Here is an 18,776-nt window from a genome sequence, read left to right on the forward strand (position 1 = left end):
TTCCCGCCTGGCAAGAGCAAGTTTTATTAGCTTGGCCTGTGTGGTTTTTATACTCTTCGCTGTGATTATCAAACTTATTTCCGGTGATTATAAAGTGTAAGTATTTGTATCAAGGTGTCAGTTATCCTTGGCAGAAGGAATGCTACTTTTTTGTATGCAAACAAAAAAATAAAGAAAGTATAAATTAAATGAGTATCAAAATGTTGAAATTGTGCACGATATTAATATTTATGACTGCGATAAATAAACTCTAATTGTGTTTATAGACTTTTATAAACAAACATATGTCAAGGTTTATGTGCGATATACGCTACGCTCGTTATGTACGTAAGATATTCGGAATATCTATGAATTGATATTTTTGGAGAAGGCATGATAATACATTTTATAGTAAAAATACACCTGCGTGTTAGAGAATTTTTTGTAGAAAACAGTAGGATATGACAATTATTCTAAGACCTGAAGGTCTGTGATTTTTATACCCTTCATCACACTGTGGTACAAGGTATTATGTCTTTGTGCATATATTTGTAACATGCAAAAATAATCGAGATAAACCCATGTTTCCTTTTGGGAATATGCATAGAATCACTTTCTGAGTCGATTTATGGATGTCCGTCCGTCCGTCTGTCTGTCTGTTGGCGTTAAATTGTAAACAGGTCGCATTTATGATCCGAATTGGATGAAATTTGGCACAGCTCACTTGTTTGGCCCAAGGACAAACCCTTTTGAAATTGGGAAAAATCGGTTCAGATTTAGATATAGCTCCCATATATATTTTCGTCCGATTTAAGGTAAATGGTGCACCAAAGTCCCTAAATAGCTTTCGATTTGCGCGAAATATTGCACAGCGTACTGAAAATCGGTTCAGATTTAGATATAGCTCCTATATATATATATTCGTCCGATTTAAAGTAAATGTTGCACCACAGTTCTTAAATATCTTTCGATTTGCACGAAATTTGGCATAACGTATTGAATTGAGCATAGAGTGATATCTTCCAAGTTTCGAGAAAATCGGTCCAGATTTAGATATAGCTTCCATATTCGTCCGATTTAAGGTAAATGGTGCACTAAAGACCCTATATGTCTCTCGATTTGCACGAAATTTAGTATAACGTAGTGAATTGAGCCTATAATGACGTCTGCCAAGTTTAGTGAAAATCGGTCAACATTTATATATTGCTCCCATATATAGTTTCGTCCGATTTCATGTAAATGGTGCACCAAAGTCTTTATATATACTTCGATTTGGACGAAATTTGGGATAAAGTATTGAATTGATCCAAGAGGAATGTCTGCCAAGTTTCGTCATAATCTGTTCAGTTTTAGATATAGCTCCCATATATAGATTCGTCCGATTTCATGTAAATGGTGCATCCCTATATATCATTTAGTCCAGACTGATGTGTGCCAAGTTTCGTGAAAATCGATTGAGATTTAGATATAGCTGCCTTATATTATAGATTGATTTTATGTAATTGACGCACTAAGGATCCAATATATGGCTGATAGGAACAAAACGTACTGAAATTAGTATGACCTAACCTGTGACAAGTTTCGTTGAAATCGGTTCATATTTGGATATAACTTCCATGTATATTTTCGGCCGATTTTAATTAAATTGGACATGAAACTCCTCTTGTTAGTCAGATTGACATCAAATTTTGCACAACGTACAAATTTGAGCATAGAATTACGTAGTTGCATTTTCTAGAAGTACAGACATAGCCTAGCGGATGACCTATTGATATTTGTTTGAAGTCGATTGATCTGAGTCTATTCACATTTAAATAAACATTTTATTTTATCCAATTTCATACCCATAGTGGTGAAGGGTATCATATAGTCGGCTCCGTCCGACTTTACTACTTGGTCTGTGATTTTTTATAAAAAAAATGCCCTTATGCCCAGGGTCCAACTATTTCTACAGAAAAAAATTCCAAGAAGTTCGGGTACTAGTTTTTTCCGCGGAAAAAATCCCCAGACCTTCAGGTCATAGTTTTTTCCATGGAAAATGAGTTCACAGGCAATCAGGGTCCTCTTTTTTGTAAAAAACACACATATATATAGAAAAATGCGCAGACCCCAGGGATCTGCAAATTTTTTTCTATAATTTTTTTGTATTGAAAAAAATAGGACCTGAGGGTCTGTGAATTTTGTTCTATAGAAAAAATAAGACCTGTGGGTCTGTGAATTTTTCTATAGAAAAAAAATAAGACCTGAGAGTTAGTGAATTTATTTCTATAGACAAAAATAAGAACTGAGAGTCTGTGATTTTTTTGCATTAAAAAATAAGACCCGAGGGTCTGTAATTTATTTTCTGTAGAAAATAAAGCCCTTAGAATGTGTGAATTTATTTCTGTGCATTTAATGCTTTTATTTTTAGTTTCCACAAGAAAAAATAGGATATTAAGTTCCGTAATTTTTTACAATACAATAAGAAAAATTTTAAAATTTGCTTTCCGATTATGGTTCCTCTAAAGCGAATCCTCTTTCTTTCTTTGTAACCATTCTGTAACAATACTAAGCACCGACGGCATTAGTCAAACAATCCTCTCGCAAGTGCTTCACGCTGTTAAATAGCTTTTATATGGAGCGTAATTGCAACAAATTGTTTCTTACAAATGCCACATCACGAAACAACAATAGCAAGTGGATCCTTTATTCAAATAACAGCACAACACAAAACAACAACAAAATAAAATAAAAAATAGCCACTTTTGTTGCTTTTCAGGTGGAATATTTATTCACCATTTTGAAAGGATTTAGCTGTAACAGTAAACAGTGAATTGTTCGCCGACAAAAGCGATGTTAACAAGTGAACGTGGTCTTAACTCTGGTGGGGTCATACTTAACGTTAAAGTGAAAAAGGCAATAGGGATATATAAAGAAATGTAGTCGAGAGTTGTAAAATTCCTTGGCCAGTGGGAAAGTACAATCTAAATTGAAAAATATTATTTCCCGTTTAATAATTAGGTTAATTGGGCACAATGAAACAGACATAAGTTATTCCAACCATACTCATTAATAGCGATGATATTAGTATATCAGTCCTTTATTATCAGTGACCTAACTAATATCCGTAGAAGTTACATTTTTTATTCACTTGTTTAGAGTAGGAATTTTCTAAGACGACTAAGACACTTTAAACAGATAATATTTTGTGCACCAAAATTTCGAACAATATACTATTCCCAACTAGTTTCATAGGTATTCGAGCTTTACACAATAATCAGGGCCGTTTGACCCGCTATAAAAACCCATAAAACCTTCGTTTGCGGGTTGCTATAGCTCCCATATAAATGTACCGACCAATTTTCGAGATATTTGAAGGCTTTTCCCACGATATAGCTGTAATTTGGTATAAAGGATTTTTGGGTGTATTTTCCCATTGTAGTGGCTGTAATTTGGCCTTCGACAATTCAATATAGATTCAGGTTTTGATTTCGCCTCCACACAATGTTCGGTATTATTAAAATTCTAACCGGATTTTTTCTACAGACAATGTTATGTAAATTGGAATATTATTTTTATTCAGGACATGAGCAACATACTTCCACATCATGAAACAAGATGGAAAGTTAAAGCCAATAAGTAAAGTAGTAGAAAAATCGTACGGAGCCGACTATATGATACCCTTCAACACTATGGGTATATTAAACAGGACTATTAACATGAAATTGGATGAACTAAAATATGTGAAATTTATCTAAATGTGAATCGACTCAGATCAATCCATAAACATGTCATTCGTTTGTTACAATGGGACAAAAGTATCTAAATCGACTTCAAACAAATATAGGACATCCGTTGGGCTATGTCTATACTTTTGAAAAACGCAACTACGTATTCTATGCTCAATTTTGTGCGTTGTGCAAAATTTCATGTCAATATGACAAATCTCAACCTAAATCTATGCAATAATAGAACTTTGGTATATTATTTACATTAAATCGGAAGAAAAAAAAATATATATATATATTTAGATCTGAACCGATTTTCACGAAACTCAGAAATCGAAAGATATATAGGGACTTTTGTGTACCTTTTCCATTAAATCGGACAAAAATATAGATGGGAGCTATATCTAAATCTGATCCGATTTTCACGAAACTTGGCTGACATCACTCTAAGCTCAATTCAGTACGTTATGCCAAATTTCGTGCAAATCGAAAGATATATAGGGGCTTTGGTGCACCTTTTACATTAAATCGGACGAAAATATATATGGGAGCTATATTTATATCTGGGCCGATTTTCACGAAACTTGGTAGACATCACTCTAGGCTCAATTCAGTACGTTATGCCAAATTTCGTGCAAATCGAAAGATATACAGGGACTTTGGTGCACCATGTAGAATAAATCGGACGAAAACATATATGGGAGCTATATCTAAATCTGAACCGATTTTCACGGAACATGGCAGACGTCATTCTAAGCTCAATTTAGTACATTATACCAAATTTCGTGCAAATCAAAAGATATATTGTGACTTTGGTGCACCATTTACATTAAATCGGACGAAAATATATATGGAAGCTATATCTAAATCAGAACCGATTTTCACGAAACTTGGCAGACATCGCTCCAGGCTAAATTCAGTACGTTATCCCAAATTTCGTGCAAATCGAAAGATAGGTAGGAACTTTGGTGCACCTTTTACAATAAATCGGACGAAAATATATATTGGAGCTATATCTAAATCAGAACCGATTTTCACGAAACTTGGCAGACATCACTCCAAAAAAAATTCAGTACATTATGCCAAATTTCGTGCAAATCGAAAGATATACAGGGACTTTGGTGCACCTTTTACAATAAATCGGACGAAAATATATATATGGGAGCTTTATTTATATCTTAATCGATTTTCACGAAACTTGGCTGACATCACTCTAGGCTCAATTCAGTACGCTATGCCAAATTTCGTGCAAATCAAAATATATATAGGGACATTGGTGCACCATTTACCTTAAATCGGACGAAACTATATATGGGAGCTATATCTAATTCTAGGCCGATTTTCACGAAACTTGGCAGGCATCACTCTAGGCTCAATTCAGTGCGTTATGCCAAATTTCGTGCAGATCGAAAGATATACGGGGACTTTATTGCACAATTCGGACGAAGATATATAAGGGAGCTTCATCTGAATCTGAACCGATTTTTACCAATTTCAATAGGGTTTGTCCTTTCTTTACAATTTAACACCGACAGACGGACGGGCATGCATAAATCGATTCAGAAAGTGATTCTATGCATATTCTCAAAAGGAACTTATTTCCTTTACTTACATTTTTCAAAAAAAAAACACCACGTGTGTACTTATGCGATTTTTCTTTGCTGTCAAGAATTTTAATTGTGGCACTTGTTTTTTTTTTTTTTTTTTTTTGCTAACTTCTACCTAAGCTCATTTCTTAGTTTGTAGTCTGCTTTTAACTTTCGTTTTTATGCACATTCAAGCGCAAAGAAAAGTAAATTACAGGAAATTGTTTCATTTAAACATTTAAGTAATTAATCGTCTGTAAAGGATTTTGTATGTGAACATGTGTTTCAGTGCACTGTTAATGAGTGAGTGTGTGTTTGGGTTCTATACATGAACTTGCGTTGGGTTAGGGTGATGAATTGTTTGTTTATTAAAATAGCAACAGTATATTGAGTTTAAATTTGAGAATTAAGAAAAAAATTAAAGTAGAGGTAATAAATCTATATTTTTGGGAGATTTTGGAAAAAAGTGTGTAATTTTTCTAAATTTAATATAAATGTAATTGTGGTCACAACTTAAATACCCGTTTCTTCTTGTATGTGCAAGTACAAATTATATCCCACTACGTTTAGCGTAATATATGTATATGTATCTTTGTACATAATTATATCAAACGATAAACCAACATTTAGTTCAAATCCCATAACACAATTATACCATGGAGCCATGATAAGACTATTCGTGCTTAACGTAATTAGTGGTTCGCTGTTTTGATTGTATTTTTGGTTGGTTGGTGAATTCGCACAAAATTTCTTTAGTTTCAGTGTTCATTTCACTTAAGAAACCACATTGATTTAGCAAAACGGTGACAATTTGCGGAAAAGAAATTGAATAAACGTTGTTATCAGATTTGAAATATTACCGCAATGGTTAAGTGAATAATGTTTAGATTATAATAGGAAATTATTATTCATTTAATGGGGAGTTAAATAACGCGATATTTTAGGAATACATAAAATGTGAGAAATTATTTATTAAATCTCATGTAAAATAATGGAAAATAGGTAAGCGAAGCTGTACAGACGAACAGTGATGACCATAAAATACCGCATATAACTACCATTTTAACTATCCCCAAATATTGTGCGGCAGTTGTAATAATAATTCATATTAGAATATATAGAGGCACGATGGTTTAGAAATAGATTTGGTTATTCAAAATCTATTTTTTTATCATCGCCGATTTTTAATTTCTACATTAAAATTACCTAAATTGACTGTACTCTTATGATTTGGATAATCAGTAGTAACTCTCCTTAAGGGGACCCCACCCATTCTCGGTTTCAAAAAAAAAAAAATAATTTTTTATTTCGACTCAATTTGAACCTACACTAATTCAAGAATGTCCCCATAAATTTTTAAGTGAAAATCTCAACAATATTTGAAGATATAGCCGATTTATTGTGTTAGTATCAGGTGACAGCAAGAGGGCTTCTCAAACTTTAAACGCGTTTTTCTCCAAACAGCGTTTTTGCGAATGGCGGGCACGATAACTCAAAAACTAATAATCCAATCGATTTCAAATTTTGGGACGTTTCTCTGTGAGTGTATAGCTATTGTATGAACTAGGATAAAGCCAATCGGTGAAGATCGTCCTTACGTTTTTTTTTAACTTAGTTTGTGGTCAAAAATAGGCGATTCTTCAACAAAAAAAAAAAAAATCTTAAAAATAAAAAATTGTTAATGGGCGGGTCCCTGAACAAAAATTATCAATTTTGTCTCAAGTTTTCTCGTAGCCCCCTTATTCGAAAATCTGAGATTTGTGCACGTTTTTTCAACCTAATCAGCAGTAATTTGATATTTTGGGTTCTCAGTGTATAGAAAATCTTCCTTCTAAAAATTATTAGTATTAACCCGTTTTTTGGAGTAGCCTAAATTTAGGTTTTTTTATGCTTTTGAGAACGTTTTTTAACTCAATCTGCTGCAATCTGGGTTGAAAATATTCCTACTAAAAATTGTCCACTATTTAACGCTACACCCCATCATACGGTAATTTCGAGGGTTTAGGTACGTTTTCCTAACGAATTGGCTCTAATTTGATTTTTCCCGTTCTCAGAGGGTATCCAATCTTACTGCCAAAAAATTTAAAAAATCGGTTTCGGTTTGTAATAGCTCCCACGTAACGGTACTAACCAATTTTATATTTTGAAGGGTTCTTGAAGGTATACATACATGCAAAACAGAAAATAATCTAAATGGGCCATGTTTTGATATATCCCCCATATAATGGAAACACCCTATGGCCAGTATTTTGAAGGTTTTAGCTACATTCTCCCATTCTAGTGGATGTAAATTGGATCAAGGATATTGGAGTGTAAAATACATTTTTGGAAAAAAATTCTTTACATATCAAGTGTAGGTATTAATGTTTTAACAGGATTTTCGAATCGAAGTGGCTATAATTTGGCATATCGGTGAACAACTTCCTTCCAAAAAGTTATCAAGGTTTAAAGGTTATATCCCAGGTTGAAGGTTATATCCGCATTCTCACTTTGATGTGACTTCAACTAACTGTATAGGGTAAAATAAATTTATTATCTACACAGGTCTATATATGTGGACATAGCCCCAATATAAAGGCTCTGTCCCATTTACGGAATTTGAAGGTTGTAGAAGAGGATGTAATTCGAAAAAAATGTTTGCCCCCATGAAGGTGGCTACAATTTGGCATTCCGGATTGCTGACGAATAAAAAAGGTAAAAAAAAGTATCAGTCGGAGTTGCCGACAGACATATACCCTACAAATATACGCCATAAAATTTTCATTTTATGGCGTATATATTAACTTCCGAAGGACATAGACTGCATAATTTGTTAGTATATCCACACAAATTCTTGCATCTAGTCGTACGTAAATATTTAAAGAGAATTACGTATTATGATATTGTTTAGTATTACCATTATTACACTAGAGGGCTGAAATTTAGTGCTGATGGCTAGAAAATTTTGCATGCGGTTCCGGTTATTTTCAATGATGATCAGATAATATTTCGTGGATGAAATGAAACGAAAACTTTATATATAGATCAAATCAAACATTCCATTCGCTTGATATTGGATTTATGAATATTGACAATTTCGACCATTTGTGGGGTGGTACCAGAAGAAGTGGACCAATGGGTCCTATTTTCGGACTTGATTTAGTCATGGTAAAGATAATAGTGTGTACAAAGTTTGGTACAAGTCAGACATTCTATTCGTGTGATATAGGATTTATAAATAGGGGAAATGTGAACCATTCTGGGGAGAGGTACAAATGGATCTCATCTTCGGATTTGACCTATGCTTGGTGAAGATATATGTCGTACAAAGTTTGGTTAAAATCCATTCGGATTTATAAATATTGACAATTTCGACATATCAGAAGGAGTGAACCATTGGGATTGGTAAAGATAAAAGTCTGTGCAATGTTTGATTCATATCGGACATTACATTCGCCTGATATTAGACTTATAAATATTGACTTTTTTCCCGGACGGACATTTGTAAATCGACTCCAAATGTCTGAAAAGGATTTGGTCCAAAAAATGGAGTCTAAAACCAATATTTCGATGAGACATATTTTTGTCGTATGAAATTGTATATACACTTATTAGCTATAAGGCTGATGGTATAAACGCGACCATTTTGTCCGATTTGTACAACTCTAAAACAAGATTCTTTGATTTTTTTTTCTTGATGTGGGGAAAGGAAATTATTGGGGCTTTACGGATGACACATTAAATTGCATACATTGCCGGTCGAAAAGGCGATGATATCTATTCTCGTCTTCGTAGACACCATGGAAATAAAGAATAAAGATTCAGACAAGGTGACAATTTGTCGTGCGATCTTTTTAACATCCTGCTGGAAAAGGTCATACGAGACGCAAAGGTGAACAAAAACTATAGTCTAAGTAAGCAGTTTGGAAACAAGGCCACCTACCGCCAGACCAAACTCACACTTTACAAGACGCTGATACTACCCGTGCTTATTATATGGTTCAGAAGCATGGGTACTTGCGCCATCAGATGAGGCAGTTCTTGGGGTGTTTGAAAGAAAAATTCTCCGAAAGATCTACGGCCGATCTGCATCGACGGTGAATATCGGCGTCGAATGAACCACGAGCTTTACAATTTATACGCGGACATCGACATAGTCAGTCGTATTGAGCTGCAGCGACTACGGTGGCTAGGCCATGTTGTGCGGATGAATGAGAATGCCCCTACCCAAAAGCCTACTGATGGTTCCCGTAGAAGGGGAAGGCCACGAATTAGATGAAAATACCAAGTAGAAAATATCATCTTGGAACGTGGTCTTCAAATTGGTGGATTTGCGCACAAGACCGACGCGCTTGGAAATCTTTTTTAAGCTCGGCTTATGGAACAACCGTTCTGTAACAAGCCAGCTAAGTAAGTAAGTAACCATGGAAATAAAGTGTAGTGCATCACTGAGAAATGTCCATTTTACGTTCCTGGGAATCAGTCGCTCTATAACCAGTTTTGGCAATGGAAAAACGACAATTAGTTTGGAAGTGCTTCTTCCACAAATAAAATTCATAGGATTTGACTCCATCCGTCGGTTATTTTTTTAATTTTGAGGTCATAATTCATCACCTTTGTTGATCATAAAAATGGCTTTTGAAGCACCCCTCTAATACACTCAAGCATACGAGGTATAGGGTATCACACAGCCGTTCCCGACTGACGTGTCCCTTTGGAGCAGATTAGCTAATTTCAGCTAGTTAAGTATCACCCCTTTTTTGTCTTAATGAGCCTTTACTTTTTTCAGTCATTCATTATTATGTTTTTTTTTCAATCCAACCTAAATTACACGTCCCTAACCAAAACCTTTCATTATAACAATAAACAGCAATCAATGTATTTGCAACGCTCATTCATATTTACTGACCTCAAAACTATTTCCATTTTATTTATATCCCTCAATAATACCAAAAAACAAACCTCCAAGCATTGGCAATATTTTCATTTATCTGTTATGCCTTCTCCCGGCCACAATTCACAAACTAGGAAGTGAATATCATAGTTTCTGATATTCTTGCAAAACTACAAATTACACTCATGGGGGGTGTTAGAATTTCAAGGTGTTTACTTTTCGTATTTTGCCGTTCCCATAACAGACCACAGCAGTTGTCACTGCAGCCAACCAGAAGTACCCACTCACGTTTACCTTGGTTATATACAAACAGTTCCACTTTATCATTTTTATGCTTTGCAAAATGTGTTAATTGCTAACTTGAGTACCGTGTTTCATTTTGTTGTTGTTGTGGGGTTCGACTTGCCGCAGATTTCATATTTTAGCCAGTTTCAGCTTTTTGTTTTCCATGCGGTTTCTTTTTTTTTTTTTTTTGTGGGGTAGACACCTTAAGTTGTCACTGTCCTTCTTCTTGTAGAAACCTAACTAAGTTGTTGACTTTTCATGGAAATTCAAATAAAAGTGAAGTCCTAGGGAAAATGCTCGCAATGGCACTCGTCTAAAATGCGGCAGTTGTTCAGCAGTCGCACTTGTGGTAGTGCAATTTACAGTTGTAGTTGCTAGCCCAATGCAAAAAATCTTAATGTTTTGAACTTATAACTATGGCGACAACTAACTCCCAAAGAATGAGCGAACAAGTGCGACAGGGAAGTTAGTTAGTAAGTGTATGAGTGTGTGTGTGTAAGCTCACCTTCTGCTATGATTTTAGTTTCAAATAATTTGAATTTTATCCTAGACTCATTGCCGTATTTCCCTCTACTAACAATTCACAATTTTTGTGGTATTTTTTTGTGTCGTTTTTTTTTCTTTTTTATATTTTTTTTTACACAGCACGGATACTGCGGAATCATGGAGATTTGCAAATTCTGATGTCATTCCAGCAACCGGTATTATGGTCTTTGGTAAGTACAAGGTTATCGTGAAGAATTATGTAACAAGTGATAGATGAAATGCAGATGCCTATTGTTGCAAAATTTTTATGGGATATTGTAATATTTTTGGGGGGTTATCGATGAGAGGAAGATGGCATTTGGTCGTTAAAATTTTAAATTGTGAACATCTTGAAATCATCTTCAGAAAATCATATGAGAATGAACATTTATAAATGGGTATAGGAAATACATTAATCGAAGTAATGGTGAATACTGTGAATAATACGAAGGAAAGAAAGGGTGACATTAAAACTGGGAAATAAACGCTGATGGCTGATTCGCTACATATAATCGGGCGGGGTAGACAATACCATACCCTATAAATTGGACAATTTAGATTTCTTTTAGATTGTATGATTGATGTATGTGGGTTGTTTTGGAAATTTGTACTTATGTGTACTAAATTTGGTACAAGCCTGAAATTTGGAAATAAGACATTATTTTGATTGTACAATTGGGTTATGTGGGTATCTTTGGAACTGCTACTTCTGTTTACTAAAGGTACTAAATTTTAGTACAAATTAGGTTTGGATAAACCGATACATGTGGAATCCTGAAATTTGGAATTAAGATTACTGTTGAGAATTGTAGAATTGGGATATGAAGGTAGTTTTGGAAATAATTACTATAAAGCATAATAAATGGTATACAATTTACTAGAAAAAGTAATAAATGGTACAACATTTAGTATTGTATGTACGGATAAATTTTTGAATTTTGGTGATGGTATGGAAAGTAAAAAAACAACAAATTTTTTGTCCGAATGTTCCAGAAATCGCTAGAATTAGTAAATATCAAAAAATATTTCTTAAAATAAATACATATTGGAAGTAATAACTCAAAAGATGGGAATTAACCATAGGTATACTGAAAGTTACATGAAATGAAAATATAGGAAACATACCAAAAATTGGACTTATACCGACAATCCTACAAACCGATTTATGCAAAACATTATGTACACCAAATACAAATTTCAGCGACTTTAAGTGGAGATTTTTCCTAAAAACTGAAAACCCGAAACCGTGGACCGATATTGATAACGCATGCTAGAGTGGAACATGTGTATAAAATTCCCAAACTACTGCAATTTAGAGGCTAAAGGGGGACCAATATGGACTACTTAGGTATTAGCAGATATTGAGGTTATTATTATATGACGGGCCATGCCTAATTCATAATAGCTTAATTTCAAACCCAATATTTTAGTTTTGTATTTTATCACGATATCCATAGAAGGCGGAATGATTACAAAATATGGCTAAATCTTCTTAGAATTCCATACTTTGTAGGATAAAAATTGACAATTTCGAGTAACGAATACACTGAACAAATCAGATAATTATTTTAATATAAACCAGTAAGGAAAGATCAAAAGTCGAATGGGGCCGACTATATGATACCCTTCACCACTTTTGGTATATTCAACATATGTATTCTAACAGACGTCACCTTTTCGAATCATTCTATGCCAAATTTCGTGTCAATCGAAAGATATATAGGGACTTTGGTGCACCAATTCAGTGAAAAACCAGTAAGGAAAGTGGTAAAGTCGGACGGGGCCGACTATATGATACCCTTCACCACTTTGGGTAAATTCAACAGATGAATCTTAAAAGACGTCGCATTTTTGATTTTCACGAAATTTAACACACATCATTCTAGACTTTATTCAGTACGCTGTACCAAATTTCGTGGAAATCGAAGGGTATACAGAGACTTTGGTACACCATTTTCCTTAAATCGGACGAATATATATATTAGAGTTATATCTAAATCTGAACCGATTTTCACGAAACTTAGCACGCGTAAATTGAAAACTTAAAACGCGTTCTCTTCAAAATCGCTTTTTTTGAGTTATACCTGTCATGCAGCAAATGTGCGATATACGGGAGCTATATCTAAATCTGAACTGTTTTTTTTTTCAATTCGTCCTTGGGAAAAACCAATGAGCTGTGCTAAATTTCGCAAACGCGCTCAAGAACCCCAAAATACCGAAAATTTGGGGTTACCCTTATATGGGATTTATGCCTAAACGTTGACCGATATAGTCTATCTTCGAACTTGTCTTGCCTGCAGACAAAATACTATGCAAAATTTTGGAGATCTATCTCAATTCATTTAGAGGGTAGAGTGATTACAACAGACGGGCGGAAAGACGGGCATGCTTAGATCGTCATAGAATTTTACGCTGATCAAGAATATAGGTTGGGAAATTATTATTTCGGTGAGTTATAAACGAAAAAAATTATAATATATCCTCCATACTATAGTGGAGGGTATAAAAATCACATACAGAAACGGGTAGACAAAGCCCACGGATGGTGGTCCTTCTGCTGTAAAATGTTAATGGGGTTTTAATCCACAGACGATACGCCGGATATATAAGAGCGTTATTAGACCAATTCTAACATGCCCGTCGGTAGTCTGGTGAACAGGAATGAGCAAAAGATGTACTCGTAATGAAAATTCGTTACCGAGAGTCCAGAATACATGCTACCAATTTATATGAACCTTTCCTGTGCCAGTTGTCCTTCTCAAGCTTCCGAGCCAAATTCTTAGGAAATTGCACCTTTCGTGGAATAATCGACCTTGGGGTGTGAATGGGAAAAACTGAAAGACCAGAAGGAGTGTACCAATGTTTCCCAATTTCGACTGAAATCACTGCTCTTGGTGTTGAAAAAACGAAATTTCAAATTGACCAATATGATTTTATGAAATCTTAAAATAATTTCATGCTTTTAAATTATCGACAAGTGAATGTAATCAATATTTTATAACTGAAAACTCTCCGTTATTTACGAGCTCTGTTTATGGCCATTTAGATTTTACTACTTATAATAAAACTATAAATATGGCTTCACAATATACTATAGAAACAACTTTAACTCGCATACAACCTTCAAACCGTTTTCGGTATACATTTATGATTTTCGTTTACTATCCTTAATGTATCGACAATAAAAAAAAGAAGTATCGAATTCTCAACAGTTTTGTGTAAAATGATTTGTGATTTATATCTGTCCACTTTATAGCATTCATGTGTCACCACAATACATTTCTGGTATATCAATCAATGCGTGAAGCCACCATGGAGCGCTGGGAAAAGGTAACCCATATATCAATTGGTTTTGCCTGGACAGTGGCAGCTCTCTTTGGAATTGCTGGCTATTCAACATTTAGGGCTTTATCGCAAGGTAAGTGTTTTCTTATATTGCTTTCTTAGGTCTTTAATGGCAAATGTTTTTATGTGTGTGTTTGTACATATGAATTTGTGTATATGTATATAGTTCATATTAAATGTGTCCGCCACAAATATTCCTTAGTTCGTGTTCAAGTGTGTGTATGTGTGGGCGTGTGTATGTGTGTGTGAACATTCAAGAAGTTTGAGGTCATTATATGTCGCCCAGAATGTCGGCGCTTTACAATCCTTGTGTGAAATGAAGTAAAACCGATATGAAGTGTGTACAAAACCATATATGTACTTGTCCTTAGCACACACAGTTTTAGTTAAACACACATACTCCCACGCACACTGCACTCCTACACACGTCTGAGAATATTTGAAGTATTATATATGTGTTTATTATAAATACCAGCACCAGCATAACTACACGCAATTAACCCACACTCCTGTCGCCTAAGCACTTTTACAAACGCACAGTTTAATTAATTGGAAAGAAATAAATTGTTTAAACATTAAAAACCTCAAATGTTCATATTTTCGATACAGAGACACTTTTGAGTTGTGGAAATATGCTTATTAAAATGATAATTTGTATTTAAAGTAGGAGATATCACGGGATTCAAATTGAAAATTTTTTATGCAAATGCTTTCCATTTTTAAGAGTATTGTAAGGATATATATAGACTCTAATGAGAGATGGCGTAGTAGATGGAATATCATTAGTTTCAAGTGAAATTTGCAAAATGATGATCCATTTGTGAATGATGTACCAGCAGGAGTAGAACACCTTCAGAAATACTACGATGTACAATGTTCGGTTCATTATGGATTCTGAGTTAGCTTCATGTGGCTTTGAAGATTTCAGAAAATCTTTTTCAACAGTGTGAATTTTAGGAAATCTAAAATTATAATAAATTCCTATTTAATGTTTCCTCAACTTCATTAAACTGAAACCTCTAAAGGTTGATAATGAAAATATTATAATTTCCAACAAATAAATGTTTTGTGTTTAAATATATATATATATATATATATATATATACATATATATAGAGTAAATGTTATTCTTATCAGTTAAAACCTTGAGCAGAGCTTTGCGGTGTTTAATGTATAATTTGTTGTTGTTATTTTTTCAACGTTCTGATGGAATAATAACAAAAACAAAATCTGTGTGCCTTCTAATATTTACGTGCAAACGATTTGAGGTTCCCCCACAAAGCGTTTTTTTTTATCTGTGTCAAACTTTTCTTATCTATAAAACTTGTATTTAATTTGTCTTTTATTAATAAGAGGTTTAAAATGAAAACAAAAAATATTGAATTTTTAGTGCAAAACTATACGATGGAAAGTAATTTTTGATGTTTTGATGATTTTGGAATTTCGTGTGGAATATCTCAAAATATATATCGGAGACAAATGTAAATTTTAATATTTTTTTTAAAATTTGTCCAAATCTCAAATTTGAATCGATCTAGCTATGTGTTCCCGTCCTAATGTATATTATAAACCAGTGTGCGGAGCAGTATAGTCGGACGGGGCCGACCATATGGTTCTATATTATAAACATGGGCATTATATCGCGATATTTGCACCCTTTTGACCGACTAGAGGCCAACAAATATTATTAATATTAAGTACAGCCCTTCTAATTACTTATTTAGATTTCCTTCACCGTGGGTTTTCGATGCTCGGCTTTCAATTGTGGCCTATATATCGATTCTAAAAAAACACAAAAAATAAAGTTTTCGGTCTGATCATCTGATCATCACCGAACATTATAGGCGATGTCCTTGACCATACCTTGATCCTCATGGAAACTTTCAAAGCGATCAGTGCTATATTTCCGCCCTATAGTATGTTAATGGGTTACTAAATAATATCTGAATACGTAAGCACCTGACAATATAGTTGGTATCGATTTAAAGGCCAACCACTCCTCTTGGATATACTATCAACTTCTCGGCTCTATGTCCTTCAGGAGTAAATATATACGGCATAGAATACAAATTTTGTCATTTTTCACACAAAAGTCACGGTCCATTTGACCCGCTAAATATTGACCGATCTTTATCAAAACAGGCATGCTTATTCTTTGGCCCGATCCCCTTCTCCATGTAAATTCTCGATGTTTGGGCCATAATTGCGGCATCTGGAGCGACCAGAAAATCATATTGAATAAGAATTCCACAGGCCATGTTACAGCCACTTCGAAAAAAAAAATCGGTTAAACACCTAATAATACTGAAACCAGTAAAGAAAGTAGTAAACCCTGTATTCAATATTGCGGTTTCTATCAAGATATCCATTTTGCTCCGCGTACTGGTCAACATTATATAATTATTTGAACTATTACAAAATATAAATATGTTTGTATGAAACATCTTTGCACAATTTATTTTTATAAACAGCACAAGATATTTCTCAAACACAAAATATTCACAGCACCTTCTATCCAGCACAGACACATGTATAACATGCCGATACTATAGCTTGTGATGTTACACAACAAATACGCGCTCCCTCTCCTTCTCTTCTCTCTTTTAAATGTAACATACTACACAACATAGATGTCGTAACGTTTGTTGTAGTTAACTTATTTCTTTTGCAATTATTTCCATGTAATTGAAAAATTGTAAAATTTTAATTTAATTGTTTCAAGGTGATTTACTTGAAAACTACTGCTGGAATGATGACCTGATGAATTTCTCACGTGTACTCTTCTCTATATCGATATTATTAACTTTTCCTATTGAATGTTTTGTCTCAAGAGAGGTATAAAAAATTAAACAAAAAATTACAAATAAAAAACAAAAACTAAATAAAATAACAATTGTGAAACTATTGCTTTTTATTTCTTTTACTAATTCTCCTTAATTTTTAGATTGTACGAGCCATGGTTCATAGATTTGTCTTGAAGGAACCAATCAGTGAATTGACAACGGAAAAAGATCCCAAACGCGAAAAGGGTGCCGAAACAGATGAATATTCGCGAAACATTACACTGGCCATTGTTTTTAGTGCTTTTGTTATATCACCAATGACCGAATGTTTGGGCTCCGTGTTGGAATTAAATGTAAATATATTTGAATTTTATAATTCAATAATATTTGAAAATATTATGTCTCTTCCCAGGGCCTTTTGGCAGCCATACCATTGGCATACATTTTACCCGGTTTGGCTTTTATACAATTGGATCCAAACCCGCTGACAAGTCGAGAAAAATTACCCGCCTTGGGTTTGGTAATATTTGGTGCTCTAGTTACTATTTTGGGTGCTGCGGTACTCCTGCCAAGTCTCAGCGAAGATTGTCGTGCCGATATTGTGATGGGCTATTGCAAGCAGAATACATTAAGTGATAATGCTACCATAGCAAATTAGATTTTAGTATGAACAGACCGCCACATAGAAAGAGAGTATTATTATTATTAATATTGTTAGTATATAGTAGTAACTCATACAACATTTATTAGCAACTTGTTATAACTGCAATATCAAAATGAAAAGAAAATGAATGAAAAGTGAAATAAGAAACTGACAAAATCGAACAATGAAACCAATACATCCATATATTTGCAAGAAAAAAGTGTAATATTTTTAAGTATGAACAAAGCAAATACTCACAAATCAAAAATTAAAATTATATAGCAATTCTATCGAACCAACACAAAAAAGGTATAGTCCATAAGAGAGCCAGAAAGCAAATATATTTACAATGGAACGAGATAATTAGTAAAAATGTTACATATTTTTTTAGCAGAGTTGTTGACAAAAATGTATTATAAAGAATACAAATTTAATTTTTTAATTTTTTTCGCCAATTGGATTAAATTTATCTTTGAAGAGTTAGTAGTACTCCATGCTCTGAACAAATAATTTCCAAATTATAGACACTCAGGTTGGAAATCTTCAACATAGGGTATTTGTAAAATTGAATAAGAATTCCACAGGCTAAATTACAGTGCTTCGACAAAAAAAATCGGTTAAAAACCTAATAATACTGAAAAAATTGCGGGACCTTTTTGTAGGGGCTGTATAAAAACTCCGATCTATAAATTTTTTTGCAAAAATATCTTTTGCCCTCAAATATCACAGAATGCCACATTACATCCTTTACAAAAATGTCGCTAAAACTCATTATGTATGAATCCTTTTATAACAAATTATATCCAAATGCCTGGGAAAATAATGCCAAAGCCTTGAAAATACCGAATAAACGTAACCCCATATTGGCAATATTTGTTAGGAAGATTTGACAACCCAAAATGACCTGAAAAAAAAAACAAATTATTGCCAATTCCGTTGAAGACTTGACCAAGCCCTCTGAATACAGAAATATGGGCCTACTATCATTTTTGGTAGAGAGACTTTCTACTCAATGAGAATCAAAAATATAAAATTTTAGACAATTTGCGT

The 18,776-nt window shown here is 33.9% G+C and overlaps 1 protein-coding gene across 1 annotated transcript; it reads left to right on the forward strand.

Moving 5' to 3' along the window:
* Nucleotides 1-4: 4 nt before the first annotated feature.
* Nucleotides 5-17,741, forward strand: LOC133327367 (putative sodium-coupled neutral amino acid transporter 11; the record flags this gene model as incomplete). The annotated part of the gene is made up of 6 exons (XM_061535927.1): nucleotides 5-96; nucleotides 11,076-11,146; nucleotides 14,212-14,373; nucleotides 17,023-17,135; nucleotides 17,245-17,436; nucleotides 17,496-17,741. Coding segments are annotated over 6 exons (876 nt in total), but the record flags the coding sequence as incomplete, so codon positions are not given.
* Nucleotides 17,742-18,776: the final 1,035 nt, after the last annotated feature.

Source organism: Musca vetustissima, unplaced genomic scaffold (assembly GCF_032173495.1).
Source record: "Musca vetustissima isolate MV318-11 ecotype Yass unplaced genomic scaffold, APGP_CSIRO_Mvet_v1 utg87272, whole genome shotgun sequence".
NCBI classification, from domain to species: Eukaryota; Metazoa; Arthropoda; class Insecta; order Diptera; family Muscidae; genus Musca; species Musca vetustissima.